The sequence below is a fragment of the Aphidius gifuensis genome, linkage group LG1, assembly GCF_014905175.1.
Source record: "Aphidius gifuensis isolate YNYX2018 linkage group LG1, ASM1490517v1, whole genome shotgun sequence".
Lineage (NCBI taxonomy): Eukaryota > Metazoa > Arthropoda > Insecta > Hymenoptera > Braconidae > Aphidius > Aphidius gifuensis.
The window spans coordinates 20,035,376-20,055,283 of record NC_057788.1 but is presented as its reverse complement, the minus strand read 5'-3'; the positions used below and the strand labels follow the sequence as shown (position 1 = coordinate 20,055,283).

Genomic DNA, 19,908 nt, shown 5'->3' with positions numbered 1-19,908 from the left:
AATACGAAAAGATATATAAACAAAAGGTTACGTTCATCAGGAAACATGTGTATGTTGTATATATTAGCATAATTAGCATGACAGGATTTGCAGGTATGTGAAGTTAGCACAATCAAACCGGACTATATCAGGAGTTACGTGCGAATTATATGCGTTTTTTGTGCGGAATCCGCAATTTTTGTGCGTTTTTTTTTGTTTTTTATAGTCTGGCTTGATTGTGCTATAAATGTATGTGCTAACTTTACAGACCTGGGATTCGCGCCTATATCCCAACAACATATGGCGCACGCACCATCGATGCGATATTAAATACTATACTGACATATATAAAAGATTTTTTACACCATCTAAATATGTTAGCTTTCTTGCTCTATAGACCGATGCTTCTGGCAGCTGATTTAGATAATCGAAAATAAATCCTTTCGTAAATAAAAATATTTTATATTTTTGTTTACACATGATGTAAAGAAAAAAACTCATTAAACTTAATGGAAAAAAAAAATAAACAATAACATGTGACTTGGGAACATAGCTTAAAGTATCATTATTTAATTTGCGCCATCGATGCGATATTGGATACTGTGGTAAATATAAAGGTTTCCCACACCATCTACTACTACCTTGCACAATTTCATTTTTATAATGTTGTCAAATTGCTCTGGACTTGGAAACCATATTGCTTTGATCTGATTTGGTTTTATAATATTTGTCAGAGTGCAGTAAAGTTTTAAATAATCTTCAAGAAAAACGCAATTTCTAAAAATGATTTTAAAGTTTAAAAAAAAGGTATACATCTCAAAAATCTGTTTTTATTTTTATTAAAAAGATTCAATTAATTTATAAGATGATCAGAAGACAGAATATTTTTCACATCAATCAGATAATATATTCCAAAAGGCACAAGAAACAAGGGCACGATAAAGACAAAAAAGTGTATAAACAAAAGGTTACGTTTATCAGTAAGCATGTGTATGTTGTATATTAGCACACATTAGCACTCCTGATGAGTAGGATTCGCGCCTATATCCCAACGGCATATGGCGCGCGCACCATCGCTGCGATATTGAATACTGTAGCACCAACGATGCGATATTGAATACTGTATATGATATAAATAAAGGTTCTTCCACACCATTCTACTATTATTGCTCAATTTTTATTTTATAAGGTTGTGAATTGCTCTGGACTTGGCAGCCATAATGCTTTGATCTGATTTTTGTTTTATAATGTTTGTCAGAGTGCGGTAAGGTTTTATAAGAATTTCAAGAAAAGCGCGATTTCTGAAAATGATTTTGAAGTTTAAAAAAAAAGTATACTTCTAAAAAATCCGTTTTTTTTTTTATAAAAAAGTGTGATATTGATTTAATAAAATGATCAGAAGACATAATATATTTATCTGATCAATCATATTTTAAAATAATTTCCCGAGGAATTGGAGGGTTAGGGTTAGCTTTGTGTCGATAATATATAGGCACGGTAGTTAAATCTCGTTTCTCCCACTTTTTTTTTTTTTCTCATACTTGACGCGAGGCACTACCGTGCCTCTTAATAGACCTGGCGACAAACTCCTAACAGAACTGCGTGCATCCAATCTGGTGGTATTCCTTTTATTATATCAAACCCTGGTATATCAAACAATGCAGATCGACATTTCACCCCGAACATCCGACTATCTGTGTGCTCCAATGTTTTTTCATGAGTTCGCAAAATTTTTCCAAACGGATTTTTGTTTATATCCAAAAGATAAACTCGCACATGCCCTTTGCCTTTTTTTACTTCTTTTCCAAAATTTAAACATAGACCACAACCATAACGTCCGTTGAATTGAGTGGTACCTTGAACTACGGGCCTCGCGACAGAATCGAAAATCCCATTAATTATTTTACATTTTTTTATATATTTTTTTCCTTCAAATGAGTATTCAAATCCTTGTTCATATAAAATACGTGCCTCTTTTATAAATGGTTTTAGATACTCATTCATCGGTGGCTTTTTTTTACTACACCATATACCAGTAAGCATGATATGCTTCCTTCTTAATTTTGGATGAACTTCATTTATAGTACATAATATTGGTGTTCCACTGTAATTTGAATGGTCAAAAATTGTAACACCATCAATATTAAAGGATCCCGAGTAGAAACTTGTTCAGGATAGCCTGAACACTGATCCAGGCCTGATCAGGATATCGTAAGGCTATCCCTATTCAAGTAACTCTATCACATCCTGATCAAGCCTGGATCAGGCACCTACATCTTTTCCTTAATAGGGATAGCCTGATCCAGTCCGGATCAGGACTTGATCAAGATAAAAGTATTAAATTTATTTAATTTTTAAATGATTTCATCTTGATCAAGTCCTGATCCGGACTGGATCAAACTATCTATTAAAGATAGAGTAGGAATGGCCTGATCAAGATAGCATCAGGCTATCTGTATTTTATCCTTAATAGAGTAGCCTGATCCATTCTGGATCAAATCTTGATCAAGAAAAAATTATTGAATTTATTTTTTTTTCAAATAATTTTTCTTGATCAAGATTTGATCCATCGAAACTACTCTAAGAATAAGTAAAATAGCTGGATCCAAAATGGATATAGAAAAAAGTATCAAATTTTGCGTCTTTGAATTTTACAAATTGCCTGATCAGGATAGCATCAGGCTACCTGTATTTTATCCTTAATGGAGTAGCTTGATCCATTCTGGATCAAATCTTGATCAAGAAAAAATTATTGAATTTATTTTTTTTTCAAATAATTTTTTCTTGATCCAGTCTTGTTCCAGAATGGATCAGGCTATCCCTATTAAGGATAAAATAGAGATGGCCTGATGCTATCCTGACCAGGAAACTATGAAACCTCGAGGACAAAAGTTAGTACGAATTATCGAATGCCTCAATGGCCGAGCGTGTCAAGTACTAGCGTTGTAATCCCGTGTCGAAGGGTTCGAACCCCGGTCGTAGCAATAATTAGTTAGGTAAATTATCAATTAGGTCAGTTTGTAATAATAAAGTTTATCTGTATTCTGTTAAGCGTTAGATTTCAAATTAAAAAAAAAAATAAATTTGAAATTATTAATTTTTTTTTTTTTTTTTGAATAAATCATGTATCCTGATCCAGTTTTGATCCGGAATCTGGATCCATTATGGATCATGTATCTTTACCACAGCCTGATCAGGTATCCTTATCCATTCTGGATCCGAACCTTACGAAAAAGCGATACATCCTGATCAGGTTCGGATCCAGTATCTGGATCCATTATGGATCATGTATCTTTACTACAGCCTGATCAGGTATCCTGATCCATTCTGGATCCAAACCTTACGAAAAAGCGTTACATCCTGATCAGGTTCGGATCCAGTATCTGGATCCAGATTGGATTTGAAATCAGGCAAGCCTGATCAGGGCTTGATCCGAACCTGACCTGAATTTCTACTCGGGATATAGTAATAAAATCTGATCGATAATTATCTTTATACATTTCTCCATCATAAATGTCTTCAATGGCATGTTCATCAATTTTTTTTCGTTCGTGATAATATTTACTCAAATCTCCTGCCATTGAAAATTTGATTTTCAGCTGGTCAATCAATGAAATATACATAAAAATATTCCCTGATTTTATATTCTGTTGAACGTCAGTTTGATTTTTGCAGCTGCTGCAGACAAAATATTTCTGAGTATTATCAACTGTTTCATCATCATCATCATCATCATCATCATCAAAATTGAAATTAAAATTACTTGCTCCAATGTATGTATTACAAACAGGACATACATGATGTGTTGATACACCCACAGAATATTTTTTTATTATTTGTATAAACTTGTATTTTGATATTTTTTTGTATTTATCATTTCCAAGATTCAACAACTTTGACAAATCTTCTATTAATGAATAGCTGGCTTGTTTGTGTCGATATTTACAAGCAGCTAATAAAAGACATTGTTGAATATCTTGAGATTCATAGTTATGCGAATGTATCTCTGCTGGATTTTCGTCAACAATTGATTGATTGTCTTGTTGCATGACTATTTCATTCTCTGAGTTATGCGAATGTATCTCTGCTGGATTTTTGTCAACGATTGATTGATTGTCTTCTTGCATGACTATTTCATTCTCTGAGTGTATATAATTTTCTATAAGGCTATCAGGAGATGTATCTACAGTATCAATCGTTTCTTTCTAAAAAAATGATTATTTATTGATAATTTTTATAAGACAAAATAAACGAACGCCTCTATATATTTATATTAAAATTAAAAGCATTTTTTTCATTACTCACATGCAAATGAACAGATTCTTTTTGTTTAGATATAGCGAAGTTATCAGATTCCTCTGAATTTCCACAAGTCAAACTGTTTACATAAATAAAAAAATTATTCAGTTGTAAATAAATAAAAAAGCTCGATAGTATACTTTTGTATTATGAAATTATTTTTGATAATAGGTAGTAACCAAGCTAACTTACACTGAGCTATATTAATTTATAATTTATACTGATCCATTACCTTGATTTTTTTTGCCTTTTTTTTTATCATACAATGTTCTTTCAGGTATGACACTTTTGGATCCGAAAGCAGCATATAACATATAAGAACCCCTACGTTTCCTATTTTTTACAGTGTTCATTTTCTTTTTGTTGTTTTATTAACTATATCAGTTTTTTATGTAATCTTATATAATTTACGTGTATTTTTTATTTAGCAATACGACAGTTTGGGTAAAATCAATAATTTTTTTTTTTATACATACATTTATTAATAAAACAAATAAAAACAAGTGACTGTCCATTGTCTCGAAGTCACATGTATTTTTTATTTAGCGATACGACAGTGTGGGTAAAATCAATAATTTTTTTTTTTATGTATACATTTATTAATAAAACAGATAAAAACAAATGACTGTTCATCGTCTTGAAGTCACTTGATTTCTATCTTCATGCAATTGGCAGTGTATTGTTTATATGTCTGCCAGGCGAAAAGTCAAAGCTTATAAATTATTATAAAAATATTTTAAAGATTATATATCTATTTTACCTAAAAAAAAATATAATGGCAAAAAAATATTTCGCTCTCGTTAAATGGATCAGTGGTAAATACTCCGATACTTACACACCTGGTGTCCCCATCGAGTGGATTGAAAATTTTGACAGAAAAGAGTTCAATGATGGCACAGTTTACAATCTTGAGTGGAGAAGTGGCAAAAAAAATTGGAAAATGTACGAAGTGAACGTAATTATGGTGTCAGGTAAGAAAAAAATTAATTTGTAATAAAATAAATTTCTATTTTTAAATGTTATAATTTGTTTATAAATCTTGATATTTAATTGCATGACAGCCAATGTTATTCAGTTAGAGGAGCACACGAAATTAACCAATGCACAAGTATCTCCTAAATCTGTGCCAGTGTCATCAACATCAAATATTTCAGAAAGAAAAAAAATGAAGCAACATAAACTTTTTGATGATTCCGGGAGTGATGTAGAAAATGACCCTCCAATTTCTTTGGTATGTTTTTGCTTTAATTTTCAATATTTATAAGGCTAAAATATTCTTTGTTAAATTTTTATTCTGTGCACTTTATACATTTCTTAGAAAAAGTCAAAAAAAAAATATTCCAAATGATGGAAAAAAAAAATGATATTCACTGCAATGTTCTGGACTTGAATCCGACCAATACTTCATCCAACAAAACATCAATAAATAGTTCAGAGTCCGAAGCTGAGTACACACCACAAAAAAAAAAAAGGACCATTCATGATGAAGTGACACTGAAAGATATTTTAAATGGTAAAAAACTTTTGAAAAATATTTTCGAATAGAATATTTAAAATAGAAATATTGATAATATATTTTGAGTTAATCTATAGCCATCAAAGAAAGAGATGAGAAGTTGGATAAGCTAACGAAAGATGTAGAAATTCTTAAATCAAGTGATCAAGGTCCATCAGTTCGTCGACCTATTTATTCTGCATCCAATGAGATCAAAAATATAACTTATGCAGTAGACTTGGAGGAAGGAGGATTTACAGAGGGTCTTGTAAGGATAAATATTGTTTTCATGGACTTTTAGATTATAACTCTTAAAATTTTAATAATATAGATTACTTTTTCATCCTCAATGAATATCGAGTATCTGAAAATATATATACATAATATGTAATTTTTAATATACTTTATATTTGAACACGTATTAATATTTAGATTGAGATTGGAAATGTTGGTTCAAACATAACAGTCACTGACATGCAGTGGTCCACTGCGATATCTCGAGGTTCATACAAATTTATGAGTACATCGTTGATGATGAGCTTATTTCCACTTGAAGTTTTATTAAAAAGTAATTATAAAGGCGGAGAATCAAAATTTAAAAATAAAGATGGAACAAAACCACAAAAGCTCAATGCACTTGACGAACGCATAGTCAACGCAATTTTATGTGTGTAAAATTAAATTAATTTGATAATTATATTGAAACAACAATTATAAATGTTTTGATATTATGATATTTAATTTACTTTTCAGACTCAGTTCAACGTAAATTTAGAAATACATTTACACTTGTTGGATTTGGGCAATCAATCAACACGAAACTGCATAAGTTGCGAATGACTCATCGTAATAACAGCGTACAGAATGGATCTGATACTGAATGAATTCATCTTAAACATTGCAGTGGAATTTAATTTGATGTAAACTGTTTGGTTTCTTTAAATTGTTTTATTTTTATTTTCAACTCATCCTAACTTATTTTTAAACTATGATTATTCACTGTTTTGTAACATTAAAAAAAATTGAATAAAGTCAAAAAAGTGTTTTTTATATTACGTTTACAGTTGTCTTATTTTTTTGATTGTTTAATGATAAATTTTTTTTTTAATCGAAGTTTCTAATAATTTCATAAGTTTGCTGATTTATGAATATATGTATATAATATATATATATTGCAAATTATATATCTTATATATAATCGATTATGGAATTTCAAATACACCTTGAATATATCTTGAGATATTTCCACATATATCTTGATTCCAGATATATCTCTAGATAGATTTAGATATACGCCGTACGGCGAATTTGCAATATCTAAGGTATATCTGGATACACAAAGTATATTTACACGGAGAAAAATTTACATTTTTTTTTAATATAATACCATAGCAATTTTTGCGTTGTGTTACAGTAAGCTGGAACCATAAGAGCATCATATTAAATTTTGAGACAGGCCATAGCAATTTTCATTGAAAAACGCCACTTATTGGCCGTACGACCTTTCGCGATGTACCATAGTAATTCTTGCGATGGGCAAACGCAAAATTTATTATGTTTATAAACGCTCGTAAAAAAATATTGTAAAAAAACATTTCAAGCCTAGGATTTGAACCCCATATCATCGGGATACAAATCCTACGAGTTATCCGCTGCGCCACAACAACGTATCTGTAAGGGAAATATTATTTGTTTTACATTAACAATTTGAAAATAAGCAAAGTCACGCCTGCGCAGTCGACTAAAAAGTGGGGGCAGTTGACATTTCTGAGTCCTTCATCAATTTTGCTATGGCCCATTGTAATTTTAAATATGTTGCTTTGTATTTGTTAGTGACACCTACAGGAAATCCAAGAAAGTTATTAAAATTACTATGGTACATTGTAAATTTTCAGAGGATCATTTTAATCTTGTCCATAACAACAAAGTAAAATTTAGAAATAAACAAAGCAAAAAAAGAAAAAAATATTTTTTGCTATGGTGCAATGTAATTTTTAGACTGGATTATTTTAAATTTTAAATTTGGTTTCTGTAAAAATTTCTTTATGCGTTGTAATTTTTTCATCGGGGAATAGCAAAAAAAAAACATGACAAAATCGCTATGGTACATTTTAATTTTTCAAGACTACAATTGTTTTTTTTCGTTGAAATGACAGTAAATTTTTTAATAATCATAATATGGTTCTATGGTAATGTGGCACCATAGTAATATTGAGTGAAAATTTTTCTCCGTATACGAAATGTATTTCAAATTTATTTTCACGTATATTTTAGATGTATATATTTCCACGCGGGTTGTCATTTTTATTTATTGACTAGTTTTGTCTAGTTTTGCCAAGTTAAAAATAATGGACTTAGAAAAAAAAATTAAATTTTACAAAACAAAAAAACTGAGATATCTACATTATTTTACCAGCAAAATTTTTTACTTACCTGTAATTGTAGCCAAACAATCAATATCTACATTATTTTACTTAGCTAGATTTTTCACTTAGCTGTAATTGTAGCCACACAATCATTATCTGCATTATCTATAGTACGATTATAATTGCTTAAAGGTATTAATATGCTCATTTCATATAGAATTCAATTACTACATGTTCATAATATTAGTGAGGCAGTCGAATATTAGCCGAAAGACTACAAACAGCTTTTCAAACGCCGAACTCATTTTCTCTCAGGTATACAATACACCCTATGCAAATTATATAACACTTTTTTACCATTATTGGCTCATTTTTATATAAAATTTATATATAAGAATTTTATAAAGTGATTATATATAATTTTTATAAAAATTTCATATATTTTTTTCGTGTGGGATATTGATTCCTATAACTCTATTTAATTTTTATTCAAGCTTATCATAGTATTTTATAATGTTATATGACTGGTTTTATGAAAAGTTTTATGTCGATATTATTGTATACCAGTGGAAAATTATAAAGTTAAAATCACCGAACTTAGTTGTATATCTAACTTTAATTAAAATTAAAAACAAAAGAAATATGTAGAAAAAATTTAATTTTTACATTCTGATAAATCGAAAAACAACATTAGGAACTAATGCTTATTTTTATTCTTTTCTTTTTTGATCAAAAAAAACCCAGGAGATGATGAAAAGATTCAATATCTACGTCCTGGTGAACCGGAAACTAATATTACAAACTTAAGCAATATTTTTTAATCTCTTCTTTTTGAAAAAATATATTTAATAATAAGAAAAACCCTGAAGATAATTGGAAAAATCATTTCGACTTCCTGGTGATCGTAAAAAGCAACCTGGGTGATTTTTTTTGAGGACTTGAACCCTCCTGAGCTCAAACTACATATCTATGTTGAATTTCATGTTTCCAAGGATCCGGCCACGTCTTTTTATTATATAGACTAGTAGGCCGGACCCGGCGTTGCCGGGGTAATGCTTATGTCAATTTTTTTTCTTTTTTTTTTTTATTAGCTTTATCGTTGTTCTTAGCAACAGAAACATTCCACATAAACGAATAATTACAGGTAAGTTCCAAATAATAATACCGTTGGGGTTGGTTATTGGGCTCCCCAAAGTACCTTTTAACATACTGGTGTAACATAAACAAAATTTAAATGTATATATAACTTGGTGGATCACCTAGTCCATTTTAATATGAAAGTATGATATAAAAATATATTCAAAGTTTCGTTATTACTTACACGGAAAAAAATTTTTAGCTGCAGTCACGAGGCGTTGGATAGTTAAAAAAAGATAGTTGATTTAATAATCAGGCCCGATATATTAAAAAGACAATCGGTTAGTTATTCCAGCTGACTGGATAGCTAGCGTGGCTAACCAGCTCGTCAGGTTCGACATAATCTCAATGTCAACAGCTGTTGTGTTCATAACCTCTCTTTATTGACAGATGCACCAAATTATTATTAACAATGACTAAAATAATCCATATAGTTATTAAAAATTTAGCATAAGATTTTGTATTCAAGTTGGCGATTATTTGGTGCATCAAATTTAGTATAAAATTAATCAGATAATAATTTTAAAAATTAGTGAATGTACATTAATATATTTTTTTTACTTCGTATGTCTATATACTTATAGTTATGCATATACGCAATCCTAAATAGCTACTACAGCGATACCAGCTTGTCAGGCTTTGGATAGCTACCACAGCTATCCAAAGTATAGCTAATGTAACGAGTAGGCACGCTGTTTCCACAAGAATAGTAACCTGTCAAATGTGGATTGCCAAAATAACAATCCTCTGCTAACTATCCAAAGGTTAGGTAGCCGTGGATAGGAGAGACAGCTATCCACCCGGGAAAAAATTAAACGATCGCCAACGATCGTTGAAGATGTCATATTTGTCCACATCTTTGTCGATCGCCGTCGATCACTGTCGATCAAAGTCGAACGCTGTCGATCGCTATCGATCTACAACAATTTACAGAAAAATAGACAAATTATAATAATTATTAGCTTATGCTGGAGAATTTATCATAATTATAATATACTCAGGAATATTTTTTTTTTTTTATTTAAATTAAGGCCGTAGAATCATGTTTGTCTATTTTTCTGTAAATTGTTGTAAATCGATAGCGATCGACAAAGATGTGGACAAATATGACATCTTCAACGACCGCTGACGATCATTGGCGATCGTCTAATTTTTTCCCGGGCAGCTCGTTGCTGCAGCTAAAAATTTTTTACAGTGTAGTGGATCTACCAAAGTATGATACAAAAATAAATTCGAAGTCTTGTATCATTCTACCAAGTACTTTTTAACATTTTGGTATACATTATTAATGTATAAAATATCTTGTTGAAACTAGTTTTCTTCAAGTCTTGTTTTTTTTTTTGGTTTCAATCATCACAAATATTTTATCATTCGTTGAAAAGAACTTGATATTCTTCTTCATCTTCTTCATTATTAACTCATTAGTCACTTATATGTCATTAACAGTTGTAGTACGACGACCATCATCAGCTTTTTTTTGTTGATCATATAGAGAATCTTTGGTCATTCTTGAAAGCATTTCTTTTGATGGTTCGAAATTAACGCATTGTCCATTTGCTTTGACATGTTGTTTAGCAAGCAAGCATCCACGAATTGTTGGAACAATCAAACGGTTACGAAGCTTTGTTTTTATTAAATTTACTTGTGAAAAAACTCTCTCACTATCACAATTAGAGTAAGGGAGTGATAATAAAGCCAGAGCAGTCTTTGCTACGTTCTTGAACAAATATTCACCTCCATCAGTTTTCAGTTCATATAACTTTCCCCAAAACACATCTACGTCCATATTTTTGTCAACAAAATTATCATCAAATTTGTGAAGTGGCAAATGGCGCTATTCATCATTTAAAACTTGATGTAATTCTTTTGGACATACTCGAGGTGCATGTGAAAGCAGTGGAATAATTGACCGTGTTGATCCTTTTTGAACGCCAAGCAAGAAGAACATGAAGTCAAGGAACGCCATCGTAGGTTGTTTTTTTTCTTTTTTTTTTGCACTATTTTTACTTTTTTTTTTGTCGTAGCATTGTGGTATTTACGATCCTGCAACCGAATAATTTATCAGAAAACCTCTTGGAGAAGATTTTTGATTGCGAAATCAAGTTTTCAGTGTTTCATTAATAAGTTGTATCCAAAATGTATTCGTGCTTCTAGATGCAAAGCATATCATCTCACAACGGTAGATTACTGCGGAAATTTAGTTTTCACAGACAATGGTAATATTTATTATCAGTATGTAAGATCGTATTTGGCCACTTTGAGTTATTTTCCTCAATGGGAATGGCTATGTGATTCAACAGCGTATTATACTGTTTTCGATAAGGAATATGAAATGCGCTGTTCTTATGAATCCATATACATTTTCGAGCAAGGTAGTGGCCATTTACGATGGAAAGAAAAATTGACATATTGCAGTCTAACGTTGTGTGATGAATATGTCTATTCGGTTTTTCGTCGTATCAAAATTAAACCTATTCAAAATTCTTATTTGAAAATAGTCATTCGTTTTTTATTAAATTCATCTAAAAATCATGTTATTCCTTTTTTTTATAATTTAGTGATCGAGTCACCTAAATTTAGATTTAACCACCAAAAAGTTAAAATTTTGGACACACTTGATTCAATTTATAATTCAATTTCGGATTGGTCTCCAAGAGTGAGTATTCAAATTTTCTTGAAAAATATTATTTAATATAATAATTTTTCATGTCAAATTGATACTAACATATAATAATTTTTTATGTCAAATTAATATTAACATATAATAAATATTTTATATTAAGAACAATGGTAAATTTCAAGATGGCAAAAAATCAAGCACTTCATGAATAAATAAATGAATTACATTTTTATGTAATTTATTCATTATTTTCAAATAACATAATAATGATTTATCGTCATTCTAATTATATTTGTGACATGTTATTATTGGTGTTTTAATTATTGTTGAAAATAAGAATTTATGATATTGAATTTTTCTTTATTTCATTAAAAATGTATCAATTAAATATCTTTTGAACAATGTGCTTTCGTCGTATCAAACGTATTATCTTTTATCGTTCTTTCCTTATTATTTGATGAGTCATATTTTCTTCCGAATCTTTGTAAGAAGAAAAGATTAATTTAAGTTTTTAAAATTCAATGAAATACAATTAAAGCTACTTTTTTTTGTCATCTGTAGCGTTAATTGTAATGACCGATGAGTTTATTAGTATGATATTTTATCATTGGAATATTCATTGATTTTTCCTCTTTTTATTTTTAAGATTTGTCTTTTAGTCCTTTCGAAATTCTCAGTAAATTCTTCCCATAAGGTTAATGTTATATAGATAATCTTGATCATTATAGAATGATCAAGATTATAATACTTTTTTTAGTTTTTTAGTTATTATTATTGATAAAAATATTACCTCTTCTTTTGAACAATCGACTAATAATATATCTTTTTTTTTGTATTCTCTATCCGTTATTTTCGAAAATATAGTGGTTGTATCATTGATAGTAACAATTTCAACAATTGTATCTAGAAAATAAAATAAAGTTTTAAATCCAAGTTTATTATTTTTTCGATTATTCTTACTGATAATTGTTCCTTTTTAAATTCTTTGATTGTTTTTAAGATCATCAAATTATTATCTTCTTTAATTTCATCATCATCATTTAAGAATCTGAATTAATTAATTATAATAATCAACGTTAAATTTCTTTTTTTACATATACTTACTTTTCGACTTCCGGGATTTTTGGATTTATTGATACGATTGAAGTGGTTATCAATGAAAGACATTTTAAATTTTGATATTCGCCAACCCGTGCATTTTTCATTGTTGTGATATCATTTATTCTGCCTTCGAATTCTTCAATTTTTTCGTTCCATAAGTTTGAAGTGATCTTTACGTGACATTTTTTAATTTATTCTTTTCGAATAAAACTTTTTTGAAAGAGTTTTTGTTTCATACCTTATTATCTTTATTATCACCCAGAATTACTTCCTTTTTTTCATATTTTTCAAGGTAAATTGTCGATATAATTTCTTTTTCTTTTATTTCTAAAATTTTTGCAATGACATCTGTGTAAAAAATATTTTTTAATTTTTTTCATTGCTCTATTTTTATTGAACATTTACCTATTATTCTATTCGGTGGACTATTATAAACTGTTCTTAATTTTGTGAATTTATATCCATCTCTATTATCAGTAATGCAATGCTTAAATTCTTTTTTATCCATTTTTTTTCCTTTTTTTTCATACCAACTACGAAGGCTATACATTTTCAATTTTTATTATTGATAACTGTTTATTAATCACACTATTACTTTCTTTTTTTCTTCTTCGAAACTTAACTTCTTAAACTTAAATTTTTAGATGCTTTTACGTTCGTGGATGAATACGGATTCAATTTAAATTTCATTTTGAATATCAATAATGATGTTTTATCCATATTTCCTAAGAACCCAATTATAAGAAGTCTTTCGTATGATTTCTGTATCTTTAAACACGTTTTGTATCCGTACAGGTGATATTATGCCCCATTGACTTAGATTTTTTCCTGTAATTAATAAGCACATATCTACTATAATAATAAGAGATTGATTAAACATTTCATCTGTATAACCTAAATCATCACAACAATGCAATTTTTTTTTTTTTATAAAATATATCTTCAGTCATATTTTTTTTATATTTTTCCCATAATTGTTGTGGATTTGATGGATTACATGAAGTTAAAATAATTGTAAACAACGATCTTATTTTGCTTGATTTTTTGGTTTCACTATTCAAATAATACATCATCCCAATGTAAGTCATCTTCAAGTAACCCAAGCTTTCGACAGGCTTCTCTGTATAATCCATAAATAACACCATCAACTGTTCTTGTATTTTAAAATGATGTTGGACCAGTGACTTTATGTAATAATATTCTTTAAAAAAAAATTATGCGTGTTGCGAGTACGCGCGAGGGAAGTGAAACTTTTTTTGGAGTGATTGAGGTTATGACTCTGTAAGTTTCTTTTATTGATTTTTCTGTTGTTTTTGACCATTGACATTACGGTCGGTATTCATATTATTGTTCATTTTATTAACTATTTGATATAAATTTTTTTTTTTGTTATGAATTATTATTGTTTAGAAGGATATCGCTGTGAACTTTTAGTACTTGATAAAATGGTAGTTTTTTTTCCTGTAGTTTTTGATCAGTTGAATCAGGATGGCAAACTTGAGTCTCGACGACTGATGGACTTAGATTGTTTTTTGTTTTTTCAAGCATACCTATTATAATAAACATTAGTTTTAGTATTGTAATATTTTTGAATTACAATTTAGTCAAGAATAAGTATTAATATTACCATTTTCGTTTTCATTATTTTGATCAACATTCAATTTGTTGGGATCATTATCCATTCTAGATTCATCAGGGATTTGTGATGATAATGACAATTTTTCTGTCTCTTCACAACGTTCTGCGTTCATATTGAACAATTCTAAAAAGATTAATATAAAATTTTTATCGTAATATTTTATATATGTACTTATGAATTTAATTATTATATTATTATGTATATATAAAATAATATAGTAATATAATAATATAATATATATGTACACATAATAATATAAATATGTATAGGTATTTATACATGAATGGAAAGATACATATACATTCATGTACTTATGCATGTGGTTTTTCAATTAATTATTATATTTATATTTATTTATTTATATTATAATTAATATAAATATATATATAAGACTAATATATATACAGATATGCACCAACATATGTGCATGTATGAATAAAAGTATACTTATGATTGTAATTATTATTATAATATTATTTTGTATATATAAAATAATATAATATATATGTACACATAATAATATAAATATGTATAGGTATTTATACATGAATGAAAACATACATATACATTCATGTACTTATGCATGTGGTTTTTCAATTAATCCCGTGTAGGAATCGCCAAGCATGGAAACATGGCCATACACTGGCCGATAAACGGCAGCCCATGATAGGTAGCCAAGCAAGGGCCATTAATGGGATATACTTGGCAAACGATCGGTCCATTATTGTGTTGCCAAGATTGGCAGTCTTGTCTTGGCCAACGTCTGGCCATTAATTGGCTGGCCATTCAATGGCTGCCATTCATCGGCCAATTCATGGTAAATGCATTGCTGGCCATTTAATGGCTGCCGTTCATTGGCCGATCCTTGGCAAATTCATGGCTGGCCATTTAATGGGTACCATTCATCGGCCAATTCATGGCAAATTCATGGCTGGCCATTTAATGGCTACTGTTCATCGGCCAATTCATGGCTGGCCATTAATGGCTACCAACCATCAGCTAATTTTTGACAAAAAAAAAAACAAGACAATAGAAAAAAAAAAATCAACAATGGAGCATTAAAATTAAATGAATAAATAAATATATTTGTATTTGAATAATCATCTTCAAAAAAGTCTACCAAGTCTACGAGTGAACTTAATTACTACAAGAGAACAAAAAACTTCCGAAATATATATATCGCGCTCGTGGCTCAGTTAGTTAAAGCATAGGTTTAGTGTAGGTTTAGGTTTTCGGTCGAGAGTTCGCGCCCGGCAAGAGGCAGGAAAAAAAAAACATTCATTATAAAAAAAAACAGAGTTGGACTCGATAATCTATATATGCAATCAAAAAAAAAAAATATTTTTTTCATTTTTATTTATAAAAAAATTGATTTCGTAAGTAATGGGCCAATCTTGGCAAATGTTAATGGGCGAATCTTGGCAAATTTCAATGGGCCAATCTTGGCAAATGTTAATGGGCCAATCTTGGCGAAAGTTAATGGGCCATTAATGGCAGCCAATATTAGAATGGTGTAACGCGCCAGGCCCGGCGTATGAGTGGCCCATTAATGGCAGCCCATTAATGGCAAAATTTCGCCGTTGCATGGCCGTGTTGTAGTCTCCTACACGGGATTATTATATTTATATTTATTTATTTATATTATTATTTTATATATATATATATATGGATAGGTATACAAACATATGTGCATGTATGTATAAAAGTATGGGTACGTGTGCTTATACTTATAAATTTAATTATCACATAATAACATAAATTATTATATTGTATTTATATGTATACATACATTTTATTATATTTTATTATTTATCAATACTTACAACAAATAATGATTTTCACTGTCACTTTCGAAGGCTAACCTCAAGAGAATGGGCAACACTTGTTGACATTGGATTATTGTAACCAAAATTGAACTTAACACCTTAAATTAATTGACAAAATAGATACCTTATAATATTCCGAAGGTATCTGTTTGAGAATGTTTAAAATAAAATTCGATAATGAAATATTATCAACAACCAACAAACTAAAATTTCGACAATAATAATGCTATGGTGCTGGCTATGACAACCATGAGACCAATACTATGAAGCAATATTTTTATTTTTCAGTTTTGCGCATGCCTATTTTTATTTTCTCTCTCTCTCAAACTATACTATACTGTGTTGCATGCAACGTTTCATGTGGCGTTACCTATGCAATATGTATACTGCGATATACATAAAGCATATATGCTTTATGTATATCGCAGTATACATATTGCATAAATGCTCTACATAATGATACTCCTAACGTTTTTATAACGTTGCCTATGCTATATGTATATCGCAGTATACATATAGCATAGGTAACGCCACATGAAACGTTACATGCAACGTTTTATATGGCGTTGCCTATGCTATATGTATATCGCAGTATACATATAGCATAGGTAACGCCACATGAAACGTTACATGCAACGTTTTATATGGCGTTGCCTATGCTATATGTATATCGCAGTATACATATAGCATAGGTAACGCCACATGAAACGTTACATGCAACGTTTTATATGGCGTTGCTACTTCCGTCCCCGATTTTCGTGACGAATTTTTTTTTCATCTACCCTCCAAAAAGAAGTTTCACTTCAAAAATATTCTGCATTGCTAGGGTGTATCACCTTATAGTATCACCTTCGAAAATATCAAGATCCGTTCCAATGGATATCCCTTGTTTCCTCCGATTAATTAAATTAAAAAGAGCTGTTAGAGTTGGAACACGTTGGAAAATTAAACACAACTGGAAACGGTGGCATGTACAGTCGACTCCCAGAGCGGCAAAATCGTGGTATGCCCAGTGGTAAGCCCGCTTACCCCTACGATATTGTTCTAAAGTGTGTGTGTGAGAGAGAGAAGTAGTACCAGTAACGGACTACAATTAGACCAGGAGGTAGTACCAGCAACGGACTGCCTTCAATTAATTACGATTACCGCTGGGAACGGGGTATGAGTAATTAAGGAAAAAAGAGTTAACTAGATCAGTAGTGAGATCCAGGGCGCGTACACCGCGGGGACTCACGAAACCACGAAACCACGAAACCACGGGATCTTGGGCGCGTACATCGCAGAGATTTACGAGACCACGATATCAAGAAACTACGAGTAAAGTCAAGTTAAGTGGGATAATCGAATAATATAATCGAACAATTGAATAATTGAATCAGGAAATTGAATAATATTGAGAAATTTAAACTGAATAAATTAAATAATTTGGAAATAAACACTATAATTGATTTGTACTATTTATTGACACACGAAGACCCTGCACCACCTACCAGAACTGAGCCGGCAACCAGTTTTAACATTTTGGTATTTGAACCTATTCTGAATACTATAAAGTATCACGAATTCACGATAGGTTCATTACAAACTGCGTTTTCACGGCCGCGTCTTTTTATTGTATACATATACGTAATACTATAATAAATAGGTTTATGAGTACATATATAAAAATATAACAATAAAAAATAGTATATTAATCTCTTTTTGGAATCGTTTATTATGAACGCAAACTTTGTAAAATAAAACAGTCATCAACAATATTAACTGGTATCTGTATGTGTGTGTATTGGTATGGAAGTATGAATGCGAATTTGAGATATATCGAGAATAACATTAAATTATACTAGTATTAAACATTAACTTGCTTTCATTAATTATTATTATTCACCTGACCTCATTTCAGGTGTCAATTTAAAATTTGAATCTAATCTGGTGGTAAAATTTATATAATATTATAATAGATATTCTTGAAAAAACAAAAACCGATCTAGCTCTATTACTTGTCAAGGCTTGAGTTTCCCATTCTGATTCAACTGAACAAAAACCCCAAGAAAATCCTGCGGAGAAATCAAGACCATTAAGTACTGAACGTGTACGACAATATCGTGATAGACAACGTTAAAAAAAATTACAGGAAAACCCTTATGTTCTATTAGGCACACGAGGTATTACAGAGAAAACACGGATTTTACTTATAAAATTATCAACCTCGTTTCTAGTTGTTTTTGAAATATGATATTTTTTACGGAATGTTCTAGTACCAAACCATAAAGTCATCAACAATTTAAAAACATTGATAATGTTATGTTAATAATCTGGTGGGAAGCTTTTTGATAAATTTATAAATGGTATTTTTGTAACAGTAGAAAGCCCTTTGATCCCTTTCTCGTGTTCAAAATTATTTTCAACTGCTTTTTTACCTTGCTCAATTACTTTATGATGAGTTCGCAAAATCCTTTTTTTAAAAATAGAGAAAGTGTGGTTACAACCTCTTCCTACTCTTGATGTACCACCCTTAAGCTCAAAAAAAGGACAACAATGTTTTCCACCATGATGCATCATATTCAAGGTCATTGCTTTAGCTGGAGCATCTAAACTTGCTACGGGACCTACAACGACGCTGTGAACTACTCCTAATTCCGGAGTGTGCCAATCAAACCTTTTATCATATAAACTTTTTACCATTTTAGGATATGGCTCTAAAAATGCACACGATCTTGGCTTTTGATTTTCACTGAAAAATAACCCAATTACTACTTACTAGCCGAAACGAACGCCTTTCTTTTGGTTGTATATTTAATATTTCTACCTGCAGTGGCCTAACTGACCATTAGAACTATTTGCTGTTGGTACCCCATCTACATTCCATAAAAGAGTAATATTATATTTTTTTAAATTCACTCACTGTAAAAATTTTTAGTTGAAATTAAGACAATAATTTCTGCAAAATAGAAATTTTTGTTTAGGAAAAAAAAACGTCTGACAGAAACAAAAAGCGGTTTGATTGAAGAAAAAAATATGTCTTCTTGAAAACGAAAAAAATCCTCGACTTTATATTTTTTAGGTTCAATTCGAGTATTAGAAACATCAAATACAGTAAAAATAAATTTATTTCAAACGACTAATATCCTTCATTTGAAATAATTGCAAGAATTGAATTAATTTTTTTTTTTCTTATTTAATAAATATGTTTGTCTTGAAAAGAAACAAAAGTGTCTAAATTTTAGGCAATGTCGTCTTGCTTTATAACATACTTGGTTTTATTAAAAACAATATTGTCTAAATTTTAGACAATGTCGTCTTGCTTTATAACAGATTTAGTTTGTAGTATAACAAAATTGTCTAAATTTTAGACAATATTACGTCTTGCTTTATAACAAATTTGATTTTTATTAAAACGAAATTGTCTGATATTTAGACACTATTGCGTCTTACTTTGTAACATGTTT

The 19,908-nt window shown here is 29.9% G+C and overlaps 1 protein-coding gene across 1 annotated transcript; it reads left to right on the top strand.

The window, feature by feature from the left end:
- Positions 1-5,622: 5,622 nt before the first annotated feature.
- Positions 5,623-6,692, top strand: LOC122860370. The gene is made up of 4 exons (XM_044164159.1): positions 5,623-5,791; positions 5,872-6,041; positions 6,206-6,440; positions 6,527-6,692. Exons 1-4 carry the CDS (start codon positions 5,623-5,625, stop codon positions 6,655-6,657), a joined length of 705 nt encoding a protein of 234 aa, XP_044020094.1. The 3' UTR covers positions 6,658-6,692.
- The last annotated feature ends 13,216 nt before the right edge of the window (positions 6,693-19,908 follow it).